Source organism: Alosa sapidissima, chromosome 15 (assembly GCF_018492685.1).
Source record: "Alosa sapidissima isolate fAloSap1 chromosome 15, fAloSap1.pri, whole genome shotgun sequence".
In the NCBI taxonomy this organism is placed as follows: domain Eukaryota; kingdom Metazoa; phylum Chordata; class Actinopteri; order Clupeiformes; family Clupeidae; genus Alosa; species Alosa sapidissima.
The window spans coordinates 32203639-32228015 of NC_055971.1; the positions used below are offsets into that span (position 1 = coordinate 32203639).

The 24377-nt window shown below is 45.1% G+C and overlaps 2 protein-coding genes and 1 long non-coding RNA gene across 8 annotated transcripts; all 3 read right to left on the reverse strand.

Moving 5' to 3' along the window:
- Window positions 1–8083: 8083 nt before the first annotated feature.
- Window positions 8084–9568, reverse strand: LOC121684339 (P2Y purinoceptor 13-like). Its single transcript, XM_042064332.1, has 2 exons — window positions 9487–9568; window positions 8084–9212 (listed from the first exon to the last, which is right to left on the reverse strand). Exon 2 carries the CDS (start codon window positions 9208–9210, stop codon window positions 8239–8241), a length of 972 nt encoding a protein of 323 aa, XP_041920266.1. The 5' UTR covers window positions 9211–9212; window positions 9487–9568; the 3' UTR covers window positions 8084–8238.
- Window positions 9569–10332: 764 nt separating this feature from the next.
- LOC121684457 lies at window positions 10333–11781 on the reverse strand. The gene is made up of 2 exons (XR_006023136.1): window positions 11510–11781; window positions 10333–11460 (listed from the first exon to the last, which is right to left on the reverse strand). It is a non-coding gene; the product is annotated as an uncharacterized LOC121684457 (long non-coding RNA).
- Window positions 11782–12884: 1103 nt separating this feature from the next.
- Window positions 12885–18176, reverse strand: LOC121684455 (P2Y purinoceptor 12-like). 6 transcript variants are annotated; one of them, XM_042064513.1, is made up of 3 exons: window positions 18022–18176; window positions 17554–17578; window positions 12885–14151 (listed from the first exon to the last, which is right to left on the reverse strand). In XM_042064513.1, the coding sequence occupies exons 1-3, from the start codon at window positions 18161–18163 to the stop codon at window positions 13047–13049; spliced, it is 1272 nt and encodes a 423-aa protein (XP_041920447.1). In that variant the 5' UTR covers window positions 18164–18176; the 3' UTR covers window positions 12885–13046. The 6 variants fall into 6 exon arrangements, with proteins under 6 accessions (XP_041920447.1, XP_041920448.1, XP_041920449.1 ...); XM_042064514.1 differs by having other exon boundaries at window positions 17554–17598; XM_042064515.1 differs by having other exon boundaries at window positions 17554–17595; window positions 18019–18176.
- Between the last annotated feature and the right edge of the window lie 6201 nt (window positions 18177–24377).

Consider the following 24377-nt stretch of genomic DNA (forward strand, 5'->3'; position numbering starts at 1 on the left):
ATATTTTTTAAGAATGAAGCAGCCTTCTATGAATGAAGCAGCCATCTATCTTTATGGGGACCTTCTTCCTTTATGGGGGCTATTGTGTAACAGTGTATGTAAGCCTAGTGTATGTCTGCTAATGCTTGCAGCAAAATCCAGAAAGGCTACAACTCTCATAAAGAAAGTTCGTATGTGCAACGTTTATTTATTTTAAGTAGTTTAGGACCCGCATTGAGGGCTTACAGTTGTGTTTTGCCAAGGTTTTATGAATAAGCATAACTTTGTTAAATGGAAGAAAATAAACGGTAATGCCTAGATGTACGTACAGCCAGGCAGTCGATGGCTGTCACGTTTTGTCACCTCAAACCCTCAAAAAGTGACGCAACCGTCAGAGCAAATTAACACTGTGAAAAGTATTAAATATAAAATTTGTGACGGATACTGGCAGGTCTTAGACCCCGCCCTGTTTGGTGTGCCTGTGCTCTCTATCGCTCTCCCTCTCTCTCTATTCTTGTTGAGCAGGTGATGGTATTCAGGTGTGCCTGATTGGCAGGACTATAAAACTCCTGCATCCACAACAGTCGTGGCTGCTTCCTCCTCCCGGCATTTGACTTTCTTTGTCTTTCATTGTTAAACCCCTACTGACTTTACATAAAATGTTTGGTTTCCTTCCATTATACTTACTTGCACCACACCCCGTTATCATTTAGTCTTTGTTAACTTTACCATTATTTAATAAGTTCTCTTGATTATTTTGGAATCAAGCGTGTGACCTCCCCATTTATGTTTCATGCATCATCCGGCATGTCACAAATTTAAAAGATAAGGAAATAAAAAAATAAATATTGGGGCATAAATTTAAATTTGTATTTACGGTATTCACGTTTTAAATGCAAAGTTGGATATTGGAAAACCAAAATGCCCATTCTCTGCAATAAAGTATTCATATGTTACTTTTAGGTGTAAATAGCGATGATGATATTTACACCTGGGGTTACTAGGCAATGTGGCTATTTACACCCGGGTGTCTATAATCAACAATACTATTTACACCCGTGTACTCTGTCAATGTGTGTATTTACTAGTTCTACAGTAATTTAAAAAACTGTTTTTAACAGTTTAACAGCTGTTTTGCCATGTGTGGGTTACTTACAAAGTATGGAAGTGATTTAATACAAATATTAGGCTAATGAGTGGTCAGAGACACACATTTCTCCCCATAACAAGTAATCACAATATCAAAGCTTGTTACTAATATTATATCTTTTCATGAGTTACAACATGCTGAACTCATAAGCTGCTTAGTTTCCCCCTATAAAACAAAATATCCTATTAGAGCAGCAACTTATTTTACTTTTAATGCAAATTTCAGTCTGCAATGGAAATCTGTCCTTTATGATACACACCATTTTATTTATGGCGTAATGATTTACTTAATTTAATACATTTTCTACATGACTAGAGAAGCTTTCTACTCACGACCAGGGCCGGAGTGGGGCCACTTTTCAGCCCGGGAGTTTCAGGCCCAAGACCGGCCCACTTTTTTAGTGGTGGTGGAAATTGGATAAATAAGGCATTAACATTTCAGCTCTTACTGTCCTGTAGTTTTTATTATAGTGTAATATTCCACTATTTCACAAGGATAGGTTGATAAGTTAACAAAATCAGGAAGGAAGAAATAAAGCATTTGAAATGTATCCCACAATTCCACTAAGAGGCATATTGAACTACTGTATTGTTTACATGTTTTTTTCTGCATGGGTCAGCTATCATGTTGTTGTTTGGTGATTTGCTCCTTTACTACATCCACTTCTGAGCAAACAAGCCATATAGGTTGATCATGTAGCCTACTGCTGTCATAGCCTACTGTTCTTTCTTCCATAAAATAACTTTAATTCATATGGTTAACTCTATTATCCTTTCTACTTGTCCCTGTAGTCATAGTTCATTTCGGGCTCATCATTTTCAGCGGGGGACTGGCTGATCTGCTGCTCAGGCTACTTTTGTTTTTAGGTCTATACACAGATCAAGCTTGAGTTTTGTTATCAATATTTGCATAATATTTGCAAAGTCTATGAATAGCCATATTGGATGATACCAAAATGCTAATATTTTAATTCATTTAATATGTTACTTGAATATGTTGACAACGCTACAACGTCCATAGGTTTAGCCCAATTACGCCGTTATAATCATGGCTATCTCTCTTTACCAGTTGCCACTTATGTCTGTCCTCTTCAAAAAAAATTGGAAGCATGGCACATTTGGCAGCATTTCCCTCCAATACTTTTCGTCTTTTTTTCCTGGCCTTTTCAGTCCCTCATGGCATCTTTCTACCATCCATCCTTCTCCCGATTCTCCCGATTACCCACTCCGGGCCTGCTCACGACTGTGCCTTTGCTGTTGGCTGGCATGTCATAATGAGAACAATTTTAAATTTCTCAACCAAACTTTTAAGATCCCTTTTTTAAATGTAACCATGAAATTTGAAACATTTACTTCAAGGCACAAACATATTGTAGCGACCGGCTGTCAATCAGGGAGTGCCCGTGCTATGCATAACCCCGGGCACGCTCATGGTTGGCAGCCTGGTGAGAGGGGGCGGGACCCCCGGGGAATATAGGCTACGGTTCGAGGAAGTTCTGCCTATTTTCGGTTCGGGGCCTGACACGGCCCGCTGTGTGTTACATGCTGCATTGTGTACTTTGTGACAATAAACCAGTTCATGAAACTCTGGCTCTTGGTGAAATGCTACAATATATTACGTCAGGGACAGTTGTTGCCATGTCCAGGCGCACCTGCAGGTGTACGGCCATACACACTGTGCCTAGGCTACCATCAGGCTACTCAACAAGACAGAATTTCCCTTGTGTGTGTAGGCTATTCACACCTATGATTCACACCAAGTTGGCCTACCATGATAGCTTCAGCGAAAGTTCTACTAGGAAGACTTGTAGTGTAGCTTACTCCTCCCATGCTTACACGGAGCCAATCTTAGCTTTGCCTACTTGCGGGAAAGCCCTGCAATCTGATCATTCACTCATTCAATCAGCGCTAGCCTATAGGAATTCAGTGGGCTCTTTAAATATGTACCACCTAACACTGCTTCTGCTTCTCAGTACGCTGACTTTGACGTCCTAGCTCAGGTTTCCGCGTGGACCTGGCTCTCTGCATTTTTACATTCGCCCCTTCTGCCCTCAGTGGCGTTACTTGTTACAATCCTACCGCGCTCGTTTGCTGCGCTGTTCAGACCTGTGCGTCCTTCAGTCAGGGCCACTGCATGTCGCTTCATCGCTAATCTCTGCATATCGGAGCCAGTCACGCTCACGCTGTTGCAGCCTTCAATTCACGATAGCCTACTGCCGGGTCGCCGTCCTCGCGCAACTCTGTTGCAGGCCCATGTCGTTTTCGGCAACAATTTCTCAAGCTTCAGCGTCTGGTTGGTAAGGTTATCGTGCTCTCTTCCCAAGCTCCTCGAGCTGGGCTACACTCTACCCACAGTCATGCAACCTGCTTGCCAACGATATTCGGCGGGCAGCAAACAAACTGACTTGTCTGACACGGTTTAACTTTCACTAAAGCCTCCTTACATAATTCCTGCTGATTTTATAATCCTTGCGATTTGTGCTGTAAATTGCTGGCCTGCACCACGCTGCCATTGAACCCAACCCTGTATTAAGACCTGTTTAATTGATGTTCTACACTCACTGTGGTTATCTCGATGTCTACCTTGGTTGAGCGTCGTCAAACCAGTTGTCTTTTTGTGTAGCCTCTTAATTTGCCTCACTGCTCGTTGGGCTGCATAGGCTTTAGGCTAGGCTACTCGTCTGCTGGACCTTCGGTTCAGGTATCACTCCTTGTGCATGGCTGCGGGAAGCCAGTTCATCGTTGCATTCGTTTAATCATCTGGGATTGCGTCCCATACCTTCTGGTAGGAAGTCTACACGGCCTTCCTCGGGTGATTCTCTGCATGCACTTGCCGTTGCTCAAACTACTCTCAGCTACCGCTGATCTGTCATGTCCCAGGTATGCCGTGACGTCCCCGACGTTCTCGGCTATCTGGGTTCTCAATTTTGGGGGGTCTTACACCAAAGCTCGAACCAAAATGACGGCCCTCCGTCTTCACAAATCTCCCGAAGGCCAGCGCTTTCGAGGATATCTCCTCTTGTAGCACGGCTTAAAACTAGCCTTCCTAATCCCAGCACTTATCACCTGTCTAGAACTGACTCTTGACTGTGTAAAACCGGCACTCACTGATGCACTTTTCGTTATTGTGCTCTACCTTCTAAATTGTTTTTAATTGCACTGGCATTGTGGGAGAATTGTTTTAGCTTTAACCTGTTTGCCGTCACGTTGGTCTAGGTTGCCCTAGACGCTGGTTGCCCAGCTCACTGTCCAGGTTGCCTTGGACGCCGGTTGCCCGGCTCATGACGCTCGTCTAGGTTGCCCTAGACGCTGGTTGCCCAGTTTGGTCCAGGTGGCCCTGGATGCCGGTTGCCCGGCCGTGATGTCTGTCTGGGTTGCCCTGGACGCTGGTTGCCCAGCTCATGTTTCAGGATACCGCTATACGGTCAATGTTAACTGCCTGATTCCGGACTTCGACGCAATTGGATGACACTATGTCTGTCATCTGTTTAGATCGCCTCTGGCCCGCTATATCAGCTACACAGATATTGGTTCCCCGCGATGCAAGGGGCAAAAGTTACGTCATACTCCTTGCCAGACTCGAGTCTCTCCCTGAGCAAACGCTTCCGTGAGAACTCTGGATTCTCAGGGTACATTGTCAGTCGCTTTGATTAAAAATGTCCTGGCCACATGGAATGTCACGTGAATGCACACCCCTCCACTCACTCAGGGGCCAGTGCTTGGCACATGACTAATATAATTTCTGCATCCAGTTGGGCGATATGTATTGCTTATTCTCTCCTCATTGCTACCTTTACTCATTGTCTCTCCAGCAGCCAGTTCTAAAGTGTACTATCCTGCCACAGTGGTGCAGCTGATATAGCAAGCTCGCGTTAAGTCATTCTCAGAGCTCCTCTGCACTCTGAGATGCATAAGCACCAATGGTACCCCAGCACTCATCTGTTCGTTGTCTCGTCATATTTCAGTTACATATGTTTCTTCCTCCGGTCACATACAGGCATGAATTGTCCTGAAGTCCTTTGTCTACGTCGCAAGGTCATGCTTCCCTCGCATTACTGATGCTGCTCATCTTATTTTGGGGGGCTTTCCAAGAGCAGGTGCTAAGGTGTAGCTCACACGCATCCATCTTGGCCTTGGGTCTGCAGCTCAATGCATTCATCTCACTCTAGCCGCTGCAGGTGAGCTATCGAACCAGAACACACATCTGGCTTCACAAGCACTAGTCTTCTACAAAACTAGTCATAATGCTTATCTATCCTAAATATTAAACCACATGACTTCGATGCGAATATACTCAAGCACCCATATCAACTAACTCATTGCTCCGGTCCCAAGCATCTGCAACCACAAGCTCTATTCCCTTGCATTGATCCTGAGTAAATCATGTTTAACCTTTTAACCCTAATCATGTTTTGCTTCCCTGGTCCCCGTTCACTACCTTAAACTACGGCTCACACTTTACCTGATTTTCAGCAGCCATCTAGCTAACGTGCTGCTTAAATGTAACCTTTCTTCAAAGAGGTTCACTTCTCACTCATTCCGCATCGGCGCAGCCAAGACTGCCGGCCAAAAAGGGCTATCCACGTCATCCATCAGGATGCATCAAACTAACTCCTCTTGACATTTTCGATGCTCAGAAGTTGCTCTCCCATGTTAACTCGGGTACCTCATTTTACCTTCACAAATCCTGGTGGCGGTGGTTAAATTCTGGCATTCGCCTTGCACTAATCGCTGAAACATATTGGGGCCCAGCATGCCGGTAGCTTGTGGTAATTTAGTCTCAGCCATGGGCATGTTGCCCTTTTCACTGGTTGCCCAGCTCGTTCGACGCTTATGGTTCAGGTCACTTCTCGCCGGTCGCCCGGCTCGTGATGCACGTCTAGGTTGCCCTAGACACTGGTTGCCCAGTTTGGTCCAGGTTGCCCTGGATGTCGGTCGCCCGGCCATCACATCGGTCTAGGTTGCCCTATACGCTGGTTGACCAGCTCATGGTTCAGGTCGCACCGTACGCCGGTTGCCCGGCTCGTGACGCTCGTCTAGGTTGCCCTAGACGCTGGTTGCCCAGTTCGGTTCAGGTTGCCCTGGATGCCGGTCGCCCGGCCGTCACGTTGGTCTAGGTTGCCCTAGACGCTGGTTGCCCAGCTCACTGTCCAGGTTGCCTTGGACGCCAGTTGCCCGGCTCATGACGCTCGTCTAGGTTGCCCTAGACGCTGGTTGCCCAGTTTGGTCCAGGTGGCCCTGGATGCCGGTTGCCCGGCCGTCATGTCTGTCTAGGTTGCCCTAGACGCTGGTTGCCCAGCTCATGGTTCAGGTCGCGTCGTACGCCGGTTGCCCGGCTCGTGATGCTCGTCTAGGTTGCCCTAGACGCTGGTTGCCCAGTTCGGTCCAGGTTGCCCTGGATGCCGGTCGCCCGGCCGTCACGTTGGTCTAGGTTGCCCTAGACGCTGGTTGCCCAGCTAATGGTCCAGGTTGCCTTGGACGTCGGTAGCCCGGCACGTCTCGTGGTCTAGGTTGCCCTAGACGCTGGTTGCCCAGCTCGCATAAGCACTAAAGTCCAGGTTGCTCTGGATGCCGGTGGCCTGGCTCGTCACGATGTACTAGCCTGCTAGTCACTGGGCGCCCAGATCGTGAAGTGCTTATGGTCCAGGTTGCCCTGGACGCCGGTTGCCCGGCCGCCGCATTGGTCTAGGTTGCCCTAGACGCTGGTTGCCCAGCTCGTCAAGCTTCTAAATCCCACTAAAGCGAAAGCATGCTGCGGGCCCCACTACAACCCTAGGTTTATGGTTAACACCTAGCTACTTTAAAATTCTGTCGGCGTCCTGGCACAACGTCTTCACCCCGGCCCAGTCATGCTGTTTAATTCATCTTGTATGTATACTAATGTCTCTGCTCCTCTCAGAACCAGATTACTGAGTCACCGCCCTGGCGGGCATCACTCATCCTTTTTGGGGTAGGCTCCCCGCCCCTGCCTTCATCCATCGGCAGGAGACGAGATCCGCTCATCGCTGGACGGATCCGAAACGGGGCCTACGCCAAAGACTTGTTTAACTGATTCTATTCTGTACAAAGATTGTTAACTGATTCTATTCTGTCTACTGAGTCTTTCTGGTAGAAATGATAGCTTCAGCGAAAGTTCTACTAGGAAGACCCGTAGTGTAGCCTTTACTCCTCCCATGCTTACACGGAGCCAATCTTAGCTGCCTACTTTCGGGAAAGCCCCGCAATCCGATCATTCACTCATTCAATCAGCGCTAGCCTATAGGAATTCAGTGGGCTCTTTAAATATGTACCACCTAACACTGCTTCTGCTTCTCAGTACGCTGACTTTGACGTCCCCTCCACCTCCCCTCCAGCCACCTCTGCCAGCAGTCCACGTCAATCGGGCATGGTCTGCCTACCACATCATCTTCCTTCAGCCACCGCCACCAGTTGGTCCCCGCCCATTTGTGCCATGCACCCACAAACAGGTTGTACTGTATCTGCTAGCATGTCATTGCATTATGTTTGAATGTAAGTCCAGAAAGTGTTGCATGCACACGCACATGCACACATATGCACAAACATCCACACAGAAATACAAACACAGACATGCACATGCACACAGACTTACACACACAGACTTGCACAAACACACACGCACACACACACACACACACAAACATCCACCCACAAGCACACAAGCATCCACAGACAAACACCCACACAGAAATGCTCACTCACAAACAAAGAGGCACACAGTTATATGAACAGCTCATCTCACCTTAGACATGTGCTTATTTCTGTCAGCTAACGAGAGATGTGTGGAAAACCCATAGAAGCAACTGAAGGAAGTTGAATAAAACTGTACCTTGAGGCGCAGCCAAATGTTTTGAACAAAGAATTAGAACTATGAGTAAGAGTTATGACAAATAATGTGCATTTGAGGAAGAGGGATGATTTAACTCAAACAACACTTAGCATAAACAGCTTTAATAAAAAAGGCATCCATGTCATGTCTTGATATCTGTTTATTGTTTGCATGGGACACATAAGCATATACACATTGTTGACTCCACAGCAATAGAACACTGGCTTCTTCAGCCATTGGTAAGGTTTTCATTGATCCCTGAGTCATGTGGTTAAGAACCTCCCGACTATTCCGAGGTTGGACAGCTTCTCTCGGAAGCTTCTACACAGGAAGAAATAGATGAGTGGGTCCAGGCAGATGTTCGTGGCCGAGAGCCAGAGGGTAAAGTCCTTGGCCACCTTCAGCGATTCCCTCGTGCAACCGTGCTTGTTTTTTACCTGCATCTGCGTGTAAGGGATCCGTACGATGTAGTACGGGGCGAAACAGACCAGGAAGACCACAAGCACGATAAACACCTTTGCTTTGGTCTTGCATTTGCGTATCACATTTATACTCCCAGAGTTGTTGTATGACCGCAACACCGTCCGGGCTATGCACGTATAGCAGAACCCGATCACAAGCAGCACGACCCAAAACAGCCAGTTCAGCACTAAAATCACAGCCTTGTGGAAATCTCTTCCCACCTTGGTCTTCATGTCCATGCAGAGGTTGTGTGAGCTTACTGAGGGTGTCTCGCTGGTCAAGATCACGTTTGGCAGGGCGACCGCCCCCAGCATGACTGTCCAGGTGGCGATGGAGACGGTCCGGCCGAAAAGCAGGTTCTGGCCGAGCAGGCGGCCACACGGCTGGACGACCTTGAAGAAGCGGTCCAGGCTGATGAGGCCCATCAGCACGATGCTGATGTCCATGCAGAAGTAGAAGAGGACGTTGCCAAAGCGGCAGGTGAACGCCCGAAGCCCCAGAGATGCACTGGGCAGCTTGCTGGCAGCTTTGATGGGCAGTGTCAGCGTCATGAGCAGGTCAGCTGCCACCAGGTTCTTCAGGTACACTAAGAAAGTGGACTCGGTTCTGAGCTGCAGCAGGATCCACATCACTGTGACGTTCAGCACCAGACCCGGGACGAAGAGCAGGAAGTAGAGGCTCGGAACCACCACATCGACCATGCTGTGATTGATGCCACAGTCCTCATATCCATGCACGGAGGAGTTGTCTTGGTACTCAGAGGTGTTCATCATATCTATGCAGTAACAGAGTCAGACAAAGCTAAATGTGTAAGAATATCAGAGCATGCAGCAGACCAAGTGATGGATACAGGTTTTATTTTCTTTAGAACTTAGGCTATGTATACAAAACAATGCAATGAATACAGTATTTGGGTCAGGTTTCATATAAAACCTGCAATGGCATCACTCATTGTTATTGTTGGAGATGTTCCTGTTGTTCATGTCATATCTAATATTTAATATTTCATTGGCAAGTCTCAAGGAAAGAATAAAGTTAGGTATACTCACATGTCTCTCAGCAGCTGACAGAAACAAGACCAACACGTCCCTGGTGAAACGAGCTTCTCATGTATGTGTATGCCTTTGTTTGTGTATGTGCGTGTGTGTGTGTGTGTGTGTGTGTGTGTGTGTGTGTGTGGGGGGGGGGGGTTGCGTGTGAAAGTCTCTGAAGTCTTGTTCCTACTCAGTGTGGTTGACATGTTTGCTGTATGACTTTGTTCATATCCTGTGTGAGAGTCCTACATTCGATTTCTCAGTGTGTGCAGGTGTCTCTGGCATGAGCTAAAGCTATCTTGTGGTGTGGTGTGTGTGAGCATTGAGCTCAGTGTGTGCAATTGTCTCTGGCATGAGCTAAAGCTATCTTGTGTTGTGGTGTGTGTGAGCATTGAGCTCAGTGTGTGCAATTGTCTCTGGCATGAGCTAAAGCTATCTTGTGGTGTGCTGTGTGTGAGCAGTGCAAGTGTCTCTGACATGAGCTAAAGCTATCTTGTGGTGTGTGGGGAGCATTGAGCTCAACCACATGTCTTGCTCTTGGATCTTGTGTGCAGGATCTTGCTCACACATTAGCTAATAGAGTTTGCCTTGCAATTAAATGAGGTGTAACTTAGACTTTAGACTTTGCATGTAAATTAGGGCCCATTGTCTTGATTGTCTCAGTCAGACAGAGATGATGGTTCAGTTATAGGTTAAGTTTTTCCCATCAAGACAGCAATTCTGATATAAACCACTAGTCGGTGTATGTGGCCTTTTGCAGGTAGTATGCTCTTGTGTTACACTGGAGGGTTTTTGTGTACATTTTCCATAATCTGGTACAAACTGGAATGACTGAAGGATTGAAAGATCAGAAGCAAAGCAAAGGTTTGTCCCCATGAATCTTTATTTTTATTTACATTTGTTTTTACAGCATTTACATGTTGCAGGGGGAAAACCGTGACATGGATATGAGAGTTAGGAGACAAAGACAAGCTAGACTGTTTTTTGTTGTTGTTTTATTTGTGTGTGTAAATGTAAAGTGAATCAGATAAACATGCTCAGTGTCAGTACATGTAGTTTCTAATTGCATCTGATCCGGATCAATAATATCTTCATCTTGAGCATCGATATTATTTACTGACTTTATGAAACTTTTATTTAATTACTATGGAATTGGGCTAAACACTTCCATTTTAAAAACTAACTAAAATAGTCTGTTCACCACCACATCTAGTCTTACATGTCTTACTTGCACATATTGATGTCAAGAATATGAACTCTACTATTGATTATTGATCTGTTAAACATATATTGAACATAAAATCAACAAATGGTGGTGCTCTAAGCAATGTAGGGTAACATCACTTCTGTTGACATTCAAACAAAACAGAGCTAGCTCGTCCCTCCCTCCCCTGCAACTGAAATGTTTGCTGTATGTGACAAGAAATGTTTTAGCTTAGAAACCGTATAACATCGCTTAGAGCACCTTTAACATAAAACGTGAAATCCCATGTAATCACTGCCAAAAATAAAACGTGGTTTGCTCGTAATAAAACTAGTTACTGTTGTAGTCAGTACTAACATTCAAATCATAACAAAGACAGGATAACTTGAATGCTTATTAGAACTTGATTAGAAACATATAACACTCCAGCCTGCATACCTGCCTCTCTTGTTTTGACACAATGGAGAAACCGCATGCACATTTGTAGGTTCCAGCCAGGCGATACCTCTCAGTGGTGTTTTGAAGACATTCCACGCAACACTTTCTACTGATTTAGACGTTATTATCTCTCTGTCATGGATCAAGAGAGAGTTCCCAATCCATGAAGTGCTGACTCATGTTATTGTCTCTCTGTGGTGGACCAAGCGAGAGTTCCTAATCCATGAAGCGCTGACTCATGTTTTCCTCAAGCACTGGTTGTGTCCTGTAAGGATATCCATAGTGCAGAGGAGCCATGTCCAGGCACCACAGACCAGCATGGACGACACCTGCTTAACTGGCATAACCTGAGGCACCACAGACCAGCAGGGACGACACCTGCTTAACTGGCATAACCTGAGGCACCACAGACCTGGAGAACTCATAACACTCTGCCGTTTTACATGAAGGGAGGTGTCCGCAGACAGTTCAGTCAGCATCTGGTTAACCTTGTGTCCAGCTAATCAAGAGCACCGTTAATGAGTTCAATTAGGCACAGAGAGCAGAGGAGCATGAAAACATATGAAGTGACCATGCTAAAGGAACATTACATTACATTACATTACATTTAGCAGACACTTCTTGACCAAAGTGACTTACATATGCCAGCTATATTACAAGGGATCACATTGTCCCCGGAGCAACTTGGGGTTAAGTGCCTTGCTCAAGGGCACAAGGGTGGAAGCAGAGAATTGAACCAACAACTTTCAGGCTACTGCACACTAGCCCAGCTCCTTAACCACACTACCACCGCCCTACAGGCTACTGCACGCTAGCCCAGCTCCTTAACCACACTACCACCGCCCCACATGTGCGCTATCTGAGGTGAGGAGACCTGTACATCTCAGATTAACCCACCTGATTAACCGATGGCCAACCATGGAGAGCCACACCTGACTAACTAGACAGAGTTCAACATTAAGGGTAAACACCAGAGGAGCCTCAAAACCGAGTGCTAAGTGGGCTGCAAAGTTCCCTGTAACGTTCAGTGTGTTGGTAGTTATTTTAAGGGAGAGCTCAGGAAAGAACAAGACTGGTCACCTGGCACTACAGCAGTCCAGAAGAGTCTTTTTAAAAGCACTGTGGACAACTCGTCGTATCAATGCCTACAGACTCACTCCTAACTTGTCACATACTTGCGCTTGGTCAGCATCCCTTGTCATCATCTGTCAACACACCGGGTATCCCTTCATGATCAATTTTCAATGTACAAGAGATTTGGATAGACTGGATTTCTGTGGGGAATCGACCTGACTGCACATAGAAAACTATAGGGGCTGTTATAGACAATTGAGAAAATCGTTTTTACTCACAGGTGATAAAACATGATTAATATATGTACATTCTCTCCATAAGGCACCTTTATTGTGCATTATTATACGGCTCTTCACAATGCAAGTAGAACGCACATTGATTTGAATGGGATTTCCCAAAGTTCTACTGGTCATTATTTTAGTCTAAGGACCTCCAAATAATGACCGCTGTCAATGGCAACGGATTTTCATTCAAAAGTGAAGGTAGACGGTTGATCAGCTGTGTTCTAAAGAACGTTTGATTCAATTTCAGTGTGTGTTGCAAACTATTTGTTTCTCAGCAAAAGCCGCAACGAAACGGTAACAAATAAATGTAAAAGAGACATATCGTGGAGTTTATTTTTTTGCTTTGGCAAGTAGCCGTATAATAAGCAGGATAATGTATAGAATGCCGGTCATTATTGGGAAAATAAGTCCCTTCAGGGTGAAGCAAGACGGTTTGCCCTGTCGGGACTTATTTTCCCAATAATGACGGGCATTCTATACATTAACCCTTACATAGCTATGTAGTTGTCTTAGATGAAGAGAGAGTTAAATGTATGAGAAGGCACCAGATTAAAGCTGACGGCTGTGGCCTGCTCTCACAGCGGGCTGGAGGACTCCCTGTGGTGTGTGGTGGCCGTGTTGGTGTCAGTGCCGAGCTCACGGAGCTTGCGGCAACGCCCGGGGGCCAAGCGCAGCGTGCTGAAGAGCGTCGTGCGGAAGGACTTGCAGAGGAAGAAGTAGATGAGCGGGTCCAGCAGCGAGTTGAGCGAGGACAGCCAGAGCGTGCTCTCCTTCAGCTGGAAGAAGACCAGCTTGTGGCGGCAGTCGAAGAGTCGCCCGCGCGTCTGGCTCATGGTGTAGGGCACGCGGGCGAAGTGGAAGGGCACGAAGCACACAAAGAACACCGCCAGCACCAGGAAGACGTTGGCACGCACGCTCTTCTTGTGCCCGCCGCCGCCGCTGCTGCCCTGGGGGCCTCGGACGGTGCCCGCGCGGGTCTGGGTGCTGGGGTCAGAGCCACGGGTGCGGGCGTACGAGTTGTAGAGCTCCTTGGTGATGAGCGTGTAGCACACCACCACCGTCACCAGGTTGCCCCAGAAGATGACCTGGCACACGTGGTTGACCACCTCGTGCCAGCGCAGGCCGAACTCCGTCTTGAGCTCGCTGCACTTGAAGTGCGACGAGGCCGGCGGGCGACTGGTCAGCGCCACGTTGGGCAACGCCAGGGCCAGCAGCGTCATCCAGATACCGGCCGACAGAAACTTCCGGCGCTTGAGCCGGGCAGCGTTGGTGCCCACGAACGGGCGCAGAGTCTTGCGGCAGCGGTCCACGCTGATGAGACCGAAGAAGAGGATGCTGACGTACATGGTGAGGTAGAACAGCACGGAGGAGACGCGGCACACGAACACGCGCACGCCCGCCGAGGCCAGGTTGGCGTCCGCCAGGATCTTGAAGGGGAAGGTGAGCGTCATGAACACGTCGGCCACCACGATGTTCTTCAGGTAGATGATGAAGTGCGAGCGGCTGGGGATGCTGAAGAACACCCACACCGCCAGGCCGTTGAGCGACAGCCCCACCAGGAAGAGGAAGGAGTACAGCACGGGGAACACCGTGGTCTTCAGCACGTTGTCACGGGAACAGGTCACATTGCCGCTGCTGTTCGCCATCACGGAGGACATCACGGGGACTACTGGGTCATCCCTGCGTCAGAGAGACAAACGTCTTAAAGACAGCTTAAAGCCATATGTAAAACACAGCTTAAAGCCATATGTAAATTAGAAAAGACATCTTAAAGCCATATGTAGAAGTCTAATTAAAGACAGCTTAAAGCCATATGTAAAAGTCTAATGAAAGACATCTTAAAGCCATATGTAAAAGACATCTTAAAGCCATATGTAAAAGTCTAATTAAAAAAGACATCTTGAAGCCATATGTAAAAGACATCTTAAAGCCATATGTAAAAGTCTAATTAAGAAAGACATCTTAAAGCCAAAGTAAAAGTCTAATTAAAAAAATATGATTTTAATGACAAGTAATGTGTAGACAGAGAGTAACACACACCAAAGCACTATTAATGAGGTGCTGACCTCTGATGATAAACATACAAGTAGGAAGAGAATGTGGCACATTCTGGCTCCAAATATATTGTTTTTATTGGATAACATTTCGCCTGTGATGCCTTCTTCAGATCCAATTATGCGCGGATCTACAGGGTGGCAAATGGTGGCAACTGCCACCCCTGGGACACAGTCTTGCCACCCCTGTTGCCACCCCATTTATAAATCAGATAATATTTTTTATTATATTTAGTATATTTTATGTTCATACATGTTGGACTGTGAGAAGGTGTGAAACCCGCACCAAACTCCTCTCAAACAGAAATCGCCGATTTAGAATCCCCCGCCCCCTCACATTGGTTTCACCCATCACCATCAGCGCAGTGACCCCCGCGAAATTTCACCATTGGCAGCAGATTGCACAGTGCATGCAACTATGTGTCAACTGTCTGTAGGCCTACAACGAAGTGATAAGTTTGACCACCAAGTCCATAATCAGACCCATAGTCAGTCCATAAATCAGTTAACCCGGCAACAACCTCACTGTTAGTCTACGTCATTTACATCCGCAAGACTTTGTCTCATCGAATTTTTCCGATGATGGTCAGGTCAGATAATAAGGGCATGCTCATGCGTAGCTTAACGTTTAAAGTCTATTTGTGTGTGTCGCTAGTTTATAACCTTTGATTGTAAATACTGCTGTCAATGTCAACCCATTAATACACGTGATAATTCAACACGGGTTCTCAAAATTGTCATGCATCCACTTTCCCAGCATCTACAGTATGACTATCCAAATGTGGTCGACATGTCAAATCAAACTAGAATATCTAATCGGTGTCAAGCTGGTGGGGGTTGCGTTTTTCTTTTTCCTTTCTTTTCATATGTGGTGTAAATCAATCTACACAAGTAAAGTAGCCTACAGTTACATGACTGAAATTCTACTCAATCACAATAAGTAAAAGTAGCCTACTATTTTCAAACAAACCCTACTCAGAGTAGGCTATAGACTAGACGTTTGATGATGTCAAAGCACATCACATATGAAGCTTTGTGCATGAGATGTAATTGCTTAGATTCCAGTTAAATCTTCCAGTTTCATTGGGTGATAGATTTCAGATTTGCTGGTAGATGAACCAACAAGCTGAGGCCAGCACAGGAGTTTGTGTCCTCAAGAAATTAACATGTTGCTTGTTCACTCGTGTTTGAGGTCGTTTCTTAATAGGATATTTATAAAGGTACTTTAATACAGTATACATGTACTTCATTATTCACCACTTTGTGAGTGAGTGAGTAGCCTAAATTGTGAATGGCAAAACATAACATTTGGCACTAAAGATCAGGGACTGAGGGGGACCGATTTCCATTTAGGTTCGTTCTGAGCAAAAACATAATTTGGTATCATAATATTATAATACCTATATAATATTAGGTCTTAAAAATAATAGCCTAACGTAAAGGCACAGAAAATGTCTTTGCTTTAAGCCTTGCAATAGCCTAACCTATGTATGGTGCTACCAACTGCATGACAGGCCTATAAATATTTGCCTAGTGTCTCTGGTATCTTATTTCACAAATTGTTTCAGTAATTTAGACTACATACTTGGAAAAGGCAGTTAGATAGTGTTGGATATTAATATTCTTTTTTTTATCAACTAGTAGTTCTAGCCAATTATGCAGGGGAGATACCGATTCATAACATCTGACTAAATTCATCTTATAAGGGGTCTGGGGAACACTGTGTGGGCAGGTGACTTTCCAAGCCTATGGAGTTTTGAATAATATTCAAACAAAGGTTAATCGGAATGATAAATACTGTTATTAACCGGTTATCCAAAATTGAAAATGACGTTTTTTTTACTCCGGAACATTTGGTTTTGCTCCTGTTTTCAGTTACGTCCTTCCAAAAACTGTGTTCGTTTCCGGTTTTCATTTTCATTCTTTGAACCGTTTCTAATCCCTGCTAAAGATATTTGGCCTTTAATTGTAGTGGGGGTTGAAGTAAAAACCTTCCAAAGAATTAAATAATTGAATTAGATACCCATACCCAGTACTTAGTTATTGTCCACCAGTGTGTGTGTTTGCATGTTTATTAGTGAGGTGGTAGATAATTACAGTACATTCTTGTTATGTACATTTTAAATTGTTGTATTATAATAAATCCAAAAATAATGTTTTGACTAAGAAGGTACTTACTTGACTGAGTCTTTATTGAATCAGATGGAAATGTTTTGATAGTCACAGTCATGGTTATCATTGCAACAATTCTGCATTAGAATCTTGTTTCAATTCAGATACCTAAATCTACCGCTTATTTTGTATGACTAAATTTGTCCATATTCCCTCAAAACTCACTAAAAGACATCATTTGAGGGGTCATGTTTTAAAAATACCCCCAAATCCTCATAATCTTGTTTCAATCCATATAACCTAAATCTATTTATGGCTTATTTTATAAATGTATCCATATTCCCTCAAAACTAACTAGAAGAAATCATTTGAGGGGTCATTTTTTAAAAGAATTCTCTGGGGGAACATACCTCCAAACCCCCCTAGAATTGCTTTTTGACACTGTATAATTTAAGTACAGACTACACAGACTGTATAGTGATTACACAGAGAAAGAAATTCACATATTAAGACCCACACCATCCAAAACGCCAGCTACATCTCCGATTTGCCTCCCACCTCGCGTAATGTAATGTAGACAAAACATATTCAATGAAATCCGAATTTTAAGTTTTGAATAATGTCCATGGCCCCCCTCCTGGAACCTCATGCCACCCCTTCGCCAGCCCAGAAAAAATCTCTAGATTCGCCCCTGGATACAATAATAAACATTTAGAGCCGGAGTGTCTAAATAAAAGTGTATTTAGTAAAGCTCCCCCAATCTACTGATAATGCGTGCATGGACACATTAAGAGCCGGACACATTAAAACCATTTCAAACTATTTCACAGTAAAGAGCATTATTAACTGGAAAAGTCTGCCTCTGTAAAGTGCTATCACAGTTAATAAACAAGCTGGAGGTCATGGCGAACCTTACATAGTTCCTCGGAGGTCTGAGTCAACTTGTCACATGTCACAGAGCCTTAGGGAGAGAGTGAAAGAACAAGTTGCAAAACACATCAAATAATGCAAAACATGAGTAGTGTAGTAGTGAAATTAGAAATCACTAAGGAGTCTTCTGAAAAGATAAAAATGTTACATTGCTTACTGTAATAAAAATATATATTTAGTTGATTATTATTTATCTCTAAAGCACAAATGACTACTGGATACATGCTGTATGGTATCAATCATAGAAAAGGCAGTTTTGTTTTTCTCATAGAACCCACAGTAGTTGTTCCTAAAGAACTAAAAAGCTGTTGAATGGCTGGTGAACAAAAATAGATTTTTACAAAGGATTCATTCGTTCAAAGTGTGTGTGTGTGTAGTGGATTCATTCATTCAAAGTGTGTGTGTGTGTGTGGAATAGGTCTGTTTGTGTTCAGGAGACTCCCTGATCTCTTACCTCTCACCGCTCTCTGAGTCCAGGAGTGGTGGTTGTGGAACCAGACCCAGACAGTTAGCCGGACAGCCGGTCGGTCAGTCAGGAGAGCACATGAGGAGAGCAGCCAGGGCATGTGTGCTCCCCACACTCTGCAGACACACATATACAACACAACACAACACTGGGCAGCTTTCAGTCACACTGGGCAGCTTTCAGTCACACTTCTGCATTCAGTTTCCTGACACGTGGGGAGAGAGAGAGAGAGAGACAGAAGACGGAGAGAGCGTGAGAGAGAGGATGGAGAGAGAGAGAGAGTGGAAAGAGAGATAGATAATCTAACGTACACAATGACTCCACCACTTCGACCTTGTGCTGACACTGCACCACAAATGCATTGGGTGTGCATGTCTGGTTAGAGAGAGAGAGAGTGACTGTGTGTGTGTGTCTGTGTGTGTGTGTGTGAGAGTGACTGTGTGTGTGAGTGACTGTGTGACTGTGTGAGTGACTTGTGTGTGTGTGAGTGACTGTGTGTGTGTGTGTGTGTGTGTGTGTGTGTGTTTTGTTAATAGCTGTGTCAACAGCAAAAAAAAAAAACCCTGAGTTTATGCACAGGACAGGGACAGGTGCCAGCAGTACATTTCCTAGGTCAGTGATGCATATCTGGGAGCAACTGCCCTCAAGGGACTTAATAGTCAAAAAGCTTAGAAATGAAACAGGGGCCCCGGCCGTGGAGCGACTGGCTGGGGCACCCGCACCGTACGTCAGCGACCCGGGACCGATTCCCGCCCCATGGTCCTTTCCAGATCCCACCCCGACTCTCCCTCCCACTCACCTCATGTCACTCTCTACTGTCCTGTCCTTAAAGGCATAAAAAGGGCAACAAATATACTTTAAAAAAAAATTTGAAACAGGATCCAAAACAGAAACAAAAACATGGATAAACAGGTCAAACAACCAAAAATAAACTTTCGATCTAAACACAGCACAGGGAAAGAGGAAGCTGCCCAAGATGTTAGCAGCACCTTGGTGGCAAACTTCCCTTTCATTCTACTGTGTGAAGTGGGGTTTGTCTGGGCCGCTGCCCAATGTGCTGTATCAGAGGTGTCAGCCAGTTTCCATCCGAGCCATAAAAAGAGCATAAGCGTCTGAGCGACTGTGGCTGTGCTGTGCGGATGGATGCCAGGGTGGAGCAGACTGGCGCTGTGCTGTGCGGATGGATGCCAGGGTGGAGCTGTGCTGTGCGGATGGATGCCAGGGTGGAGCAGACTGGCGCTGTGCTGTGCGGATGGATGCCAGGGTGGAGCAGACTGGCGCTGTGCTGTGCGGATGGATGCCAGGGTGGAGCAGACTGGCGCTGTGCTGTGCGGATGGATGGCAGGGTGGAGCAGACTTGAGGCTGTGCGGATGGATGCCAGGGTGGAGCAGACTGGCGCTGTGCTGTGCGGATGGATGGATGCCAGGGTGGAGCAGACTTGAGGCTGCAGTGTTCCATGGGAAGAGGTGGAGGGGGAAGAGAGGGACGTGGATCCAACATGTCGGACTTTAGTCTTACAGCTGCTGCATACACACTATCTAACAACCACTAAACACGGAGGACTGCTGTATGTTCACTATCACTAACAACCACTATATGAATTTAAAGCCACTCCACAGTCTAACTATAACCACATGCCATATCTATGATGTGCACAAAGACACTCCACTGTCGCTCTGTTGGTCTATAACCACATGCCATATCTATGATGTGCACAAAGACACTCCACTGTCGCTCTGTTGGTCTATAACCACATGCCATATCTCTGATGTGCACAAAGACACTCCACAGTCGCTCTGTTGGTCCATAACCACATGCCATATCTTGTGCCCAAAGCCACTCCACAGTCGCTCTGTTGGTCCATAACCACATGCCATGTCTTGTGCCCAAAGCCACTCCACAGTCGCTCTGTTGGTCCATAACCACATGCCATATCTATGATGTGCACAAAGACACTCCACAGTCGCTCTGTTGGTCCATAACCACATGCCATATCTTGTGCACAAAGCCACTCCACAGTCGCTCTGTTGGTCCATAACCACATGCCATATCTTGTGCACAAAGCCACTCCACAGTCGCTCTGTTGGTCCATAACCACATGCCATATCTTGTGCCCAAAGCCACTCCACAGTCGCTCTGTTGGTCCATAACCACATGCCATATCTTGTGCACAAAGACACTCCACAGTCGCTCTGTTGGTCCATAACCACATGCCATATCTTGTGCCCAAAGCCACTCCACAGTCGCTCTGTTGGTCCATAACCACATGCCATATCTCTGATGTGCACAAAGACACAGAGGTCAGATATCAGCGCCCACTACATGTCTCAGTTTAGACACACTTACCTGTTAGCCCACTCATCTGTGCCCCTTCACACGGATGCTGCAGGAGAGGAACAGCAGCATTCAGATGACGTTGACTTTGATGGTCATTTTCCTACTAGCCTACCACAGATATCTGGAGACTCGGTCAGGATGATGGTCAATCAGGAAACAGGCTTCGTTCAGATTCACGCATGTCTCTAACTAGACAGAGAACTATCCTAAGCTTAATATACAGTAATGCGTCTGTTTCAACTTCTAGAATCTGGGAGGAGATGGATAAAGAGAGTGGGGAAAGAGAGAGAGAGAGAGAGAGAGAGAGAGAGAGAGAGAGAGAGAGAGGGGAGTGATGGTCACCTGGACTAACACATTTAATATGTGGACGTGCATGAGCACTGGCTGGCGGGGCGCTGGTTTACTGTGTAAACAGACGGAGAGAGAACCTGATATGTCCCTCAGCGTCTCAGATGGCCTGCTCTAAATCCCTCCTTTGTGTCCAGGCCCTTTGTGCCCAGGCCCTTTATGGACATTCTGTCATCGCCAACAACACCAGGGCTCTTGTGTGTTTGAAAATGGATTATTGCCACTCGTGTGTAAACTGCGTGCAGGTTTTACCAAAGGCTTCCTAACAGGTGGAGGTACTTACCTTTTTGTTACGTAGAACACACCTTCAAGTTTATTTGTGCTGGGAATCAGCTCAGACCATGTAAAATACCCTCTTATTCCAGACAGTGCAGGCAATATTAGGTTACAGCACACAAAACTAAGTGACTGCACACAACATTCCCAGAATGGACAGAGTGGACATCATGCCGATTAGCATAATGGAGAAACAGCGGGTGTAGGTACAGCGGGTGTAGGTAGTACACTGTTAGCTGGGCCTGGATCCATCATGAACCTGAATCTGATTATGATTGTTTTTCCAGAAAGACTGTTAACATAAAATACATATAGGCCTAGGTCTGTGGTGTTTGACCTCATTTCAAATGAGTCTTTAATATTAGTATGACTTTGGTGCCCGAATCTGGGACTTCGTTTTATGGTGTGTAGAGTTTACACAAGGCTCGGAAAACATTAATGCCCATGATCCATTATGCCATTATGACATCAGCATTCTAAGTTCCCAGAGTTCCGCAGCCAGCTTGTAGCTGCTCTAATTAAAATAGGATATGTGGAAACGACATGCGGATTGTTGCTCTTGCTACTTGCTCACCATGGCGACGAGATGGAGTAATGTCTTGTTGACGTGCTCGTAATGTCCTGGATAAGTTACATATCCCTCCTGGACACAAATGTTTTATGCACTTTGATATGACATAATCTTGTTTTATGACATTCAGCATGGGTCATCTAATAAAAACGAGAGGTGGTACGTTTCCAGATGTAAACAGAGAACTCTGGCTCCAGGGTGAAGTAGAGAGCTGGTCTGGGTCTTTTACATGGAGAGCCACACTTCACGAGGGTCCCAATTTGTCAAGATAAGCCCTGAAGCAAAACTAGTAGAACTGTTAATGACCCTGTGCTGTAATTGACCTGTATGGAGAGATACTTATGATGAACAAACAGACAACCATACAGTATAAACCTATGCAGAGGAGGACACAAACACATCTGCAGAAACCACTCTTGCTATACACACTGACATGGGTGGGTGAGAGAGAGAGGGAGGGGGAGAGAGAGAGGGAGAGAGAGAGGGAGGGGGAGGGAGGGAGAGGGAAAGAGAGAGAACACAGATCTGTAGGTACTGTGTGCATATAAAGAGAGAAAAGTCAATTCCTCTTGTTAGCACCTCAACACACACAGACACACACACACACACACACACACACACACATCTGTGTCAATGTGTCTCTCCTGAGACAGTAGCTGCTTAGACAGGGGATGTTGTATAGCTTGAACAGCTGTCCTGTGTTGGCCTGCACTTTAACCCCCAAAGACAGTTAAACGACATTAGGCATGGACATAGTAGTGTGTGTCTCTGTGTGTTTGTGTGTGTGTGTGTATGGACACTGCAGTGTGTGTCTGTGTGTGTGTGTGTGTGTATGGACACTGTAGTGTGTGTGTGTGTGTGTGTGTATTAGACATGGACACTGTAGGGACTCCCATTTGCCATTTGGACACAAAGCTGCTCTATTCAAGACCAACAGCCTGTGACTAATACCAGCCCTCCCATGCACTCACTAGACACCCATTACAATATACTATTACTGTATACTATATATATATTGTAACAGCATATTGTACTTGATAGTGACATACTGTACATTCTGCTATCACAAAAGGCAAAAAGAAAAAGAAATATCAGAACTAATAGAAGAAGAGCAGATAGCTAACAAACATTCAGAAAAAGTCCTGTTGGCAAATTTGAGGAAAAGTCGGTAAAGGGGCTATTTTACACAATTTGAGGGTGCTGAATTCAAATATTTTGTTTACCAAGCTCAATTTTGAGTTTTAAGCTTGCTAATTAGCATAATTAGCATAATTCACATACTTTTTGGTTTTGCCATCAGATTTCATAGGAATTGCAAAAAATAAGGCATTAATATACTCCGAGGGATTGAGGGTAATTGGGGTAGGAATTACCCCAATTACCCTCAAGTAGCAAGTGAAAATAAGCTAAAATTAAAATATAAATTGAAATAATAGATAAAAGTCAGTATGACGTTTAGAAACAAAATAGATTCCTTGATAATAAATTGATAGAATAGTACTGTAGGTGACTGCTAATTTTTCTGTAGAAAGTCCTTTGTCACTAACTATTATGAACAGTTGTCAGTCATTACAGAGGATTTACACTGTATTTTTTTTTTTTTTTACTGTAAAGGCGACTGTGCTTGCCTAGTTAAAACATCTCACTGCAGAAAAATGGAAGAGTGTGCATGTTTGAGGAGTGCTGAAGAGTGCTATGGAGATTGCATTATTTGCAAAGAATTTAGACAAGATATCCTTTATAGTGCAACAAAAAGAAACATTCTCCAGTGCATCATTACTGCATATGATGCTGAAAGGAAAGTGGACCTAGGACAAATCCTCAGCTATGAAGTGATTAATGTCCCTGTACTGTAGCTATTGCAGATAGTAATGGTTATTTGTGAAGTGAAAATAAGTCTATCCTCACAGTTGCTGTCTAGCAATGTGGAATGTCCAGTAGTGATCACTGCAAAAACTGCTCATTCAACACTGGTAATAGATGCCAAAGAAATCCCATAAACACTGGAAGGCCTAGGGTAGCCTACATCAGATGGCCTAAAGATTAGCAGCATTAAGTGATTTGCATGCAGTAATTTGAACACTGACCTTGATCTAGCCTACTTTGGCTATTTAAAGGTAATTTATTGCCAAAACACCACACAATATAAATGAGCTATAACAAACAATAAAGGATTTAATCACACACAAACTACTATTTTGCTGACTACAAAAATAATAATTATGTAGAAAGTTTAGAAGTTTAAAACCCAGAATTGACCAAAAGTGCACCAAATTCAACACAAATGACTCAATACACTTGGAGGAGGCCTGCGTCCTTTCTTTTCCAGATATTTTATGATTTGGATATCGTTTCAGTATCGAGTATAAAAATATTTATGGCAGGCATTGTATCGAAGTCATACTTTTCGGTATTGTGACAACACTATGCCAGAGCCACTCTGTTTTCTAGATGTCGAGGATCGGAGGCTCTACCACCAACAAGTGATGCTGCCCAATGGCATATTAGAAGAGCACATTATCAAGCTCTAGTATGGAGGCAAGCACACGTGGGGGCAGCCGTGGCCTACTGGTTAGCGCTTCGGACCTGTAACCGGAGGGTTCGAACCGCGACCGGTAGGCACGGCTTAAGTGCCCTTGAGCAAGACACCTAACCCCTCACTGCTCCCCGAGTGCCGCTGTTGTTGCAGGCAGCAGGGGCGCCTGGAGGAATTAATGCTATGGTACGCACACCCATCACCCCCCCCCCCCCCCCCCCCCAAAAAAAAAATACTGTCCCCCACGCGTGGACAGTATTTTTCCTTTAGGTTCG

What these genes read in the sequence shown, in the direction of transcription:
- LOC121684455 (XM_042064513.1), bottom strand. Translation starts at nt 18,163, where the DNA reads ATGTGTGTCTGCAGAGTGTGGGGAGCACACATGCCCTGGCTGCTCTCC. An exon ending in GACTCAGAGAGCGGTGAGAG is followed by an intron (nt 17,579 to 18,021) that starts GTAAGAGATCAG and finishes ACATGTGACAAG; the next exon opens with TTGACTCAGACCTCCGAGGA. An exon ending in TCAGACCTCCGAGGAACTAT is followed by an intron (nt 14,152 to 17,553) that starts GTAAGGTTCGCC and finishes TCTCTGACGCAG; the next exon opens with GGATGACCCAGTAGTCCCCG.
- LOC121684339 (XM_042064332.1), bottom strand. Translation starts at nt 9,210, where the DNA reads ATGATGAACACCTCTGAGTACCAAGACAACTCCTCCGTGCATGGATAT.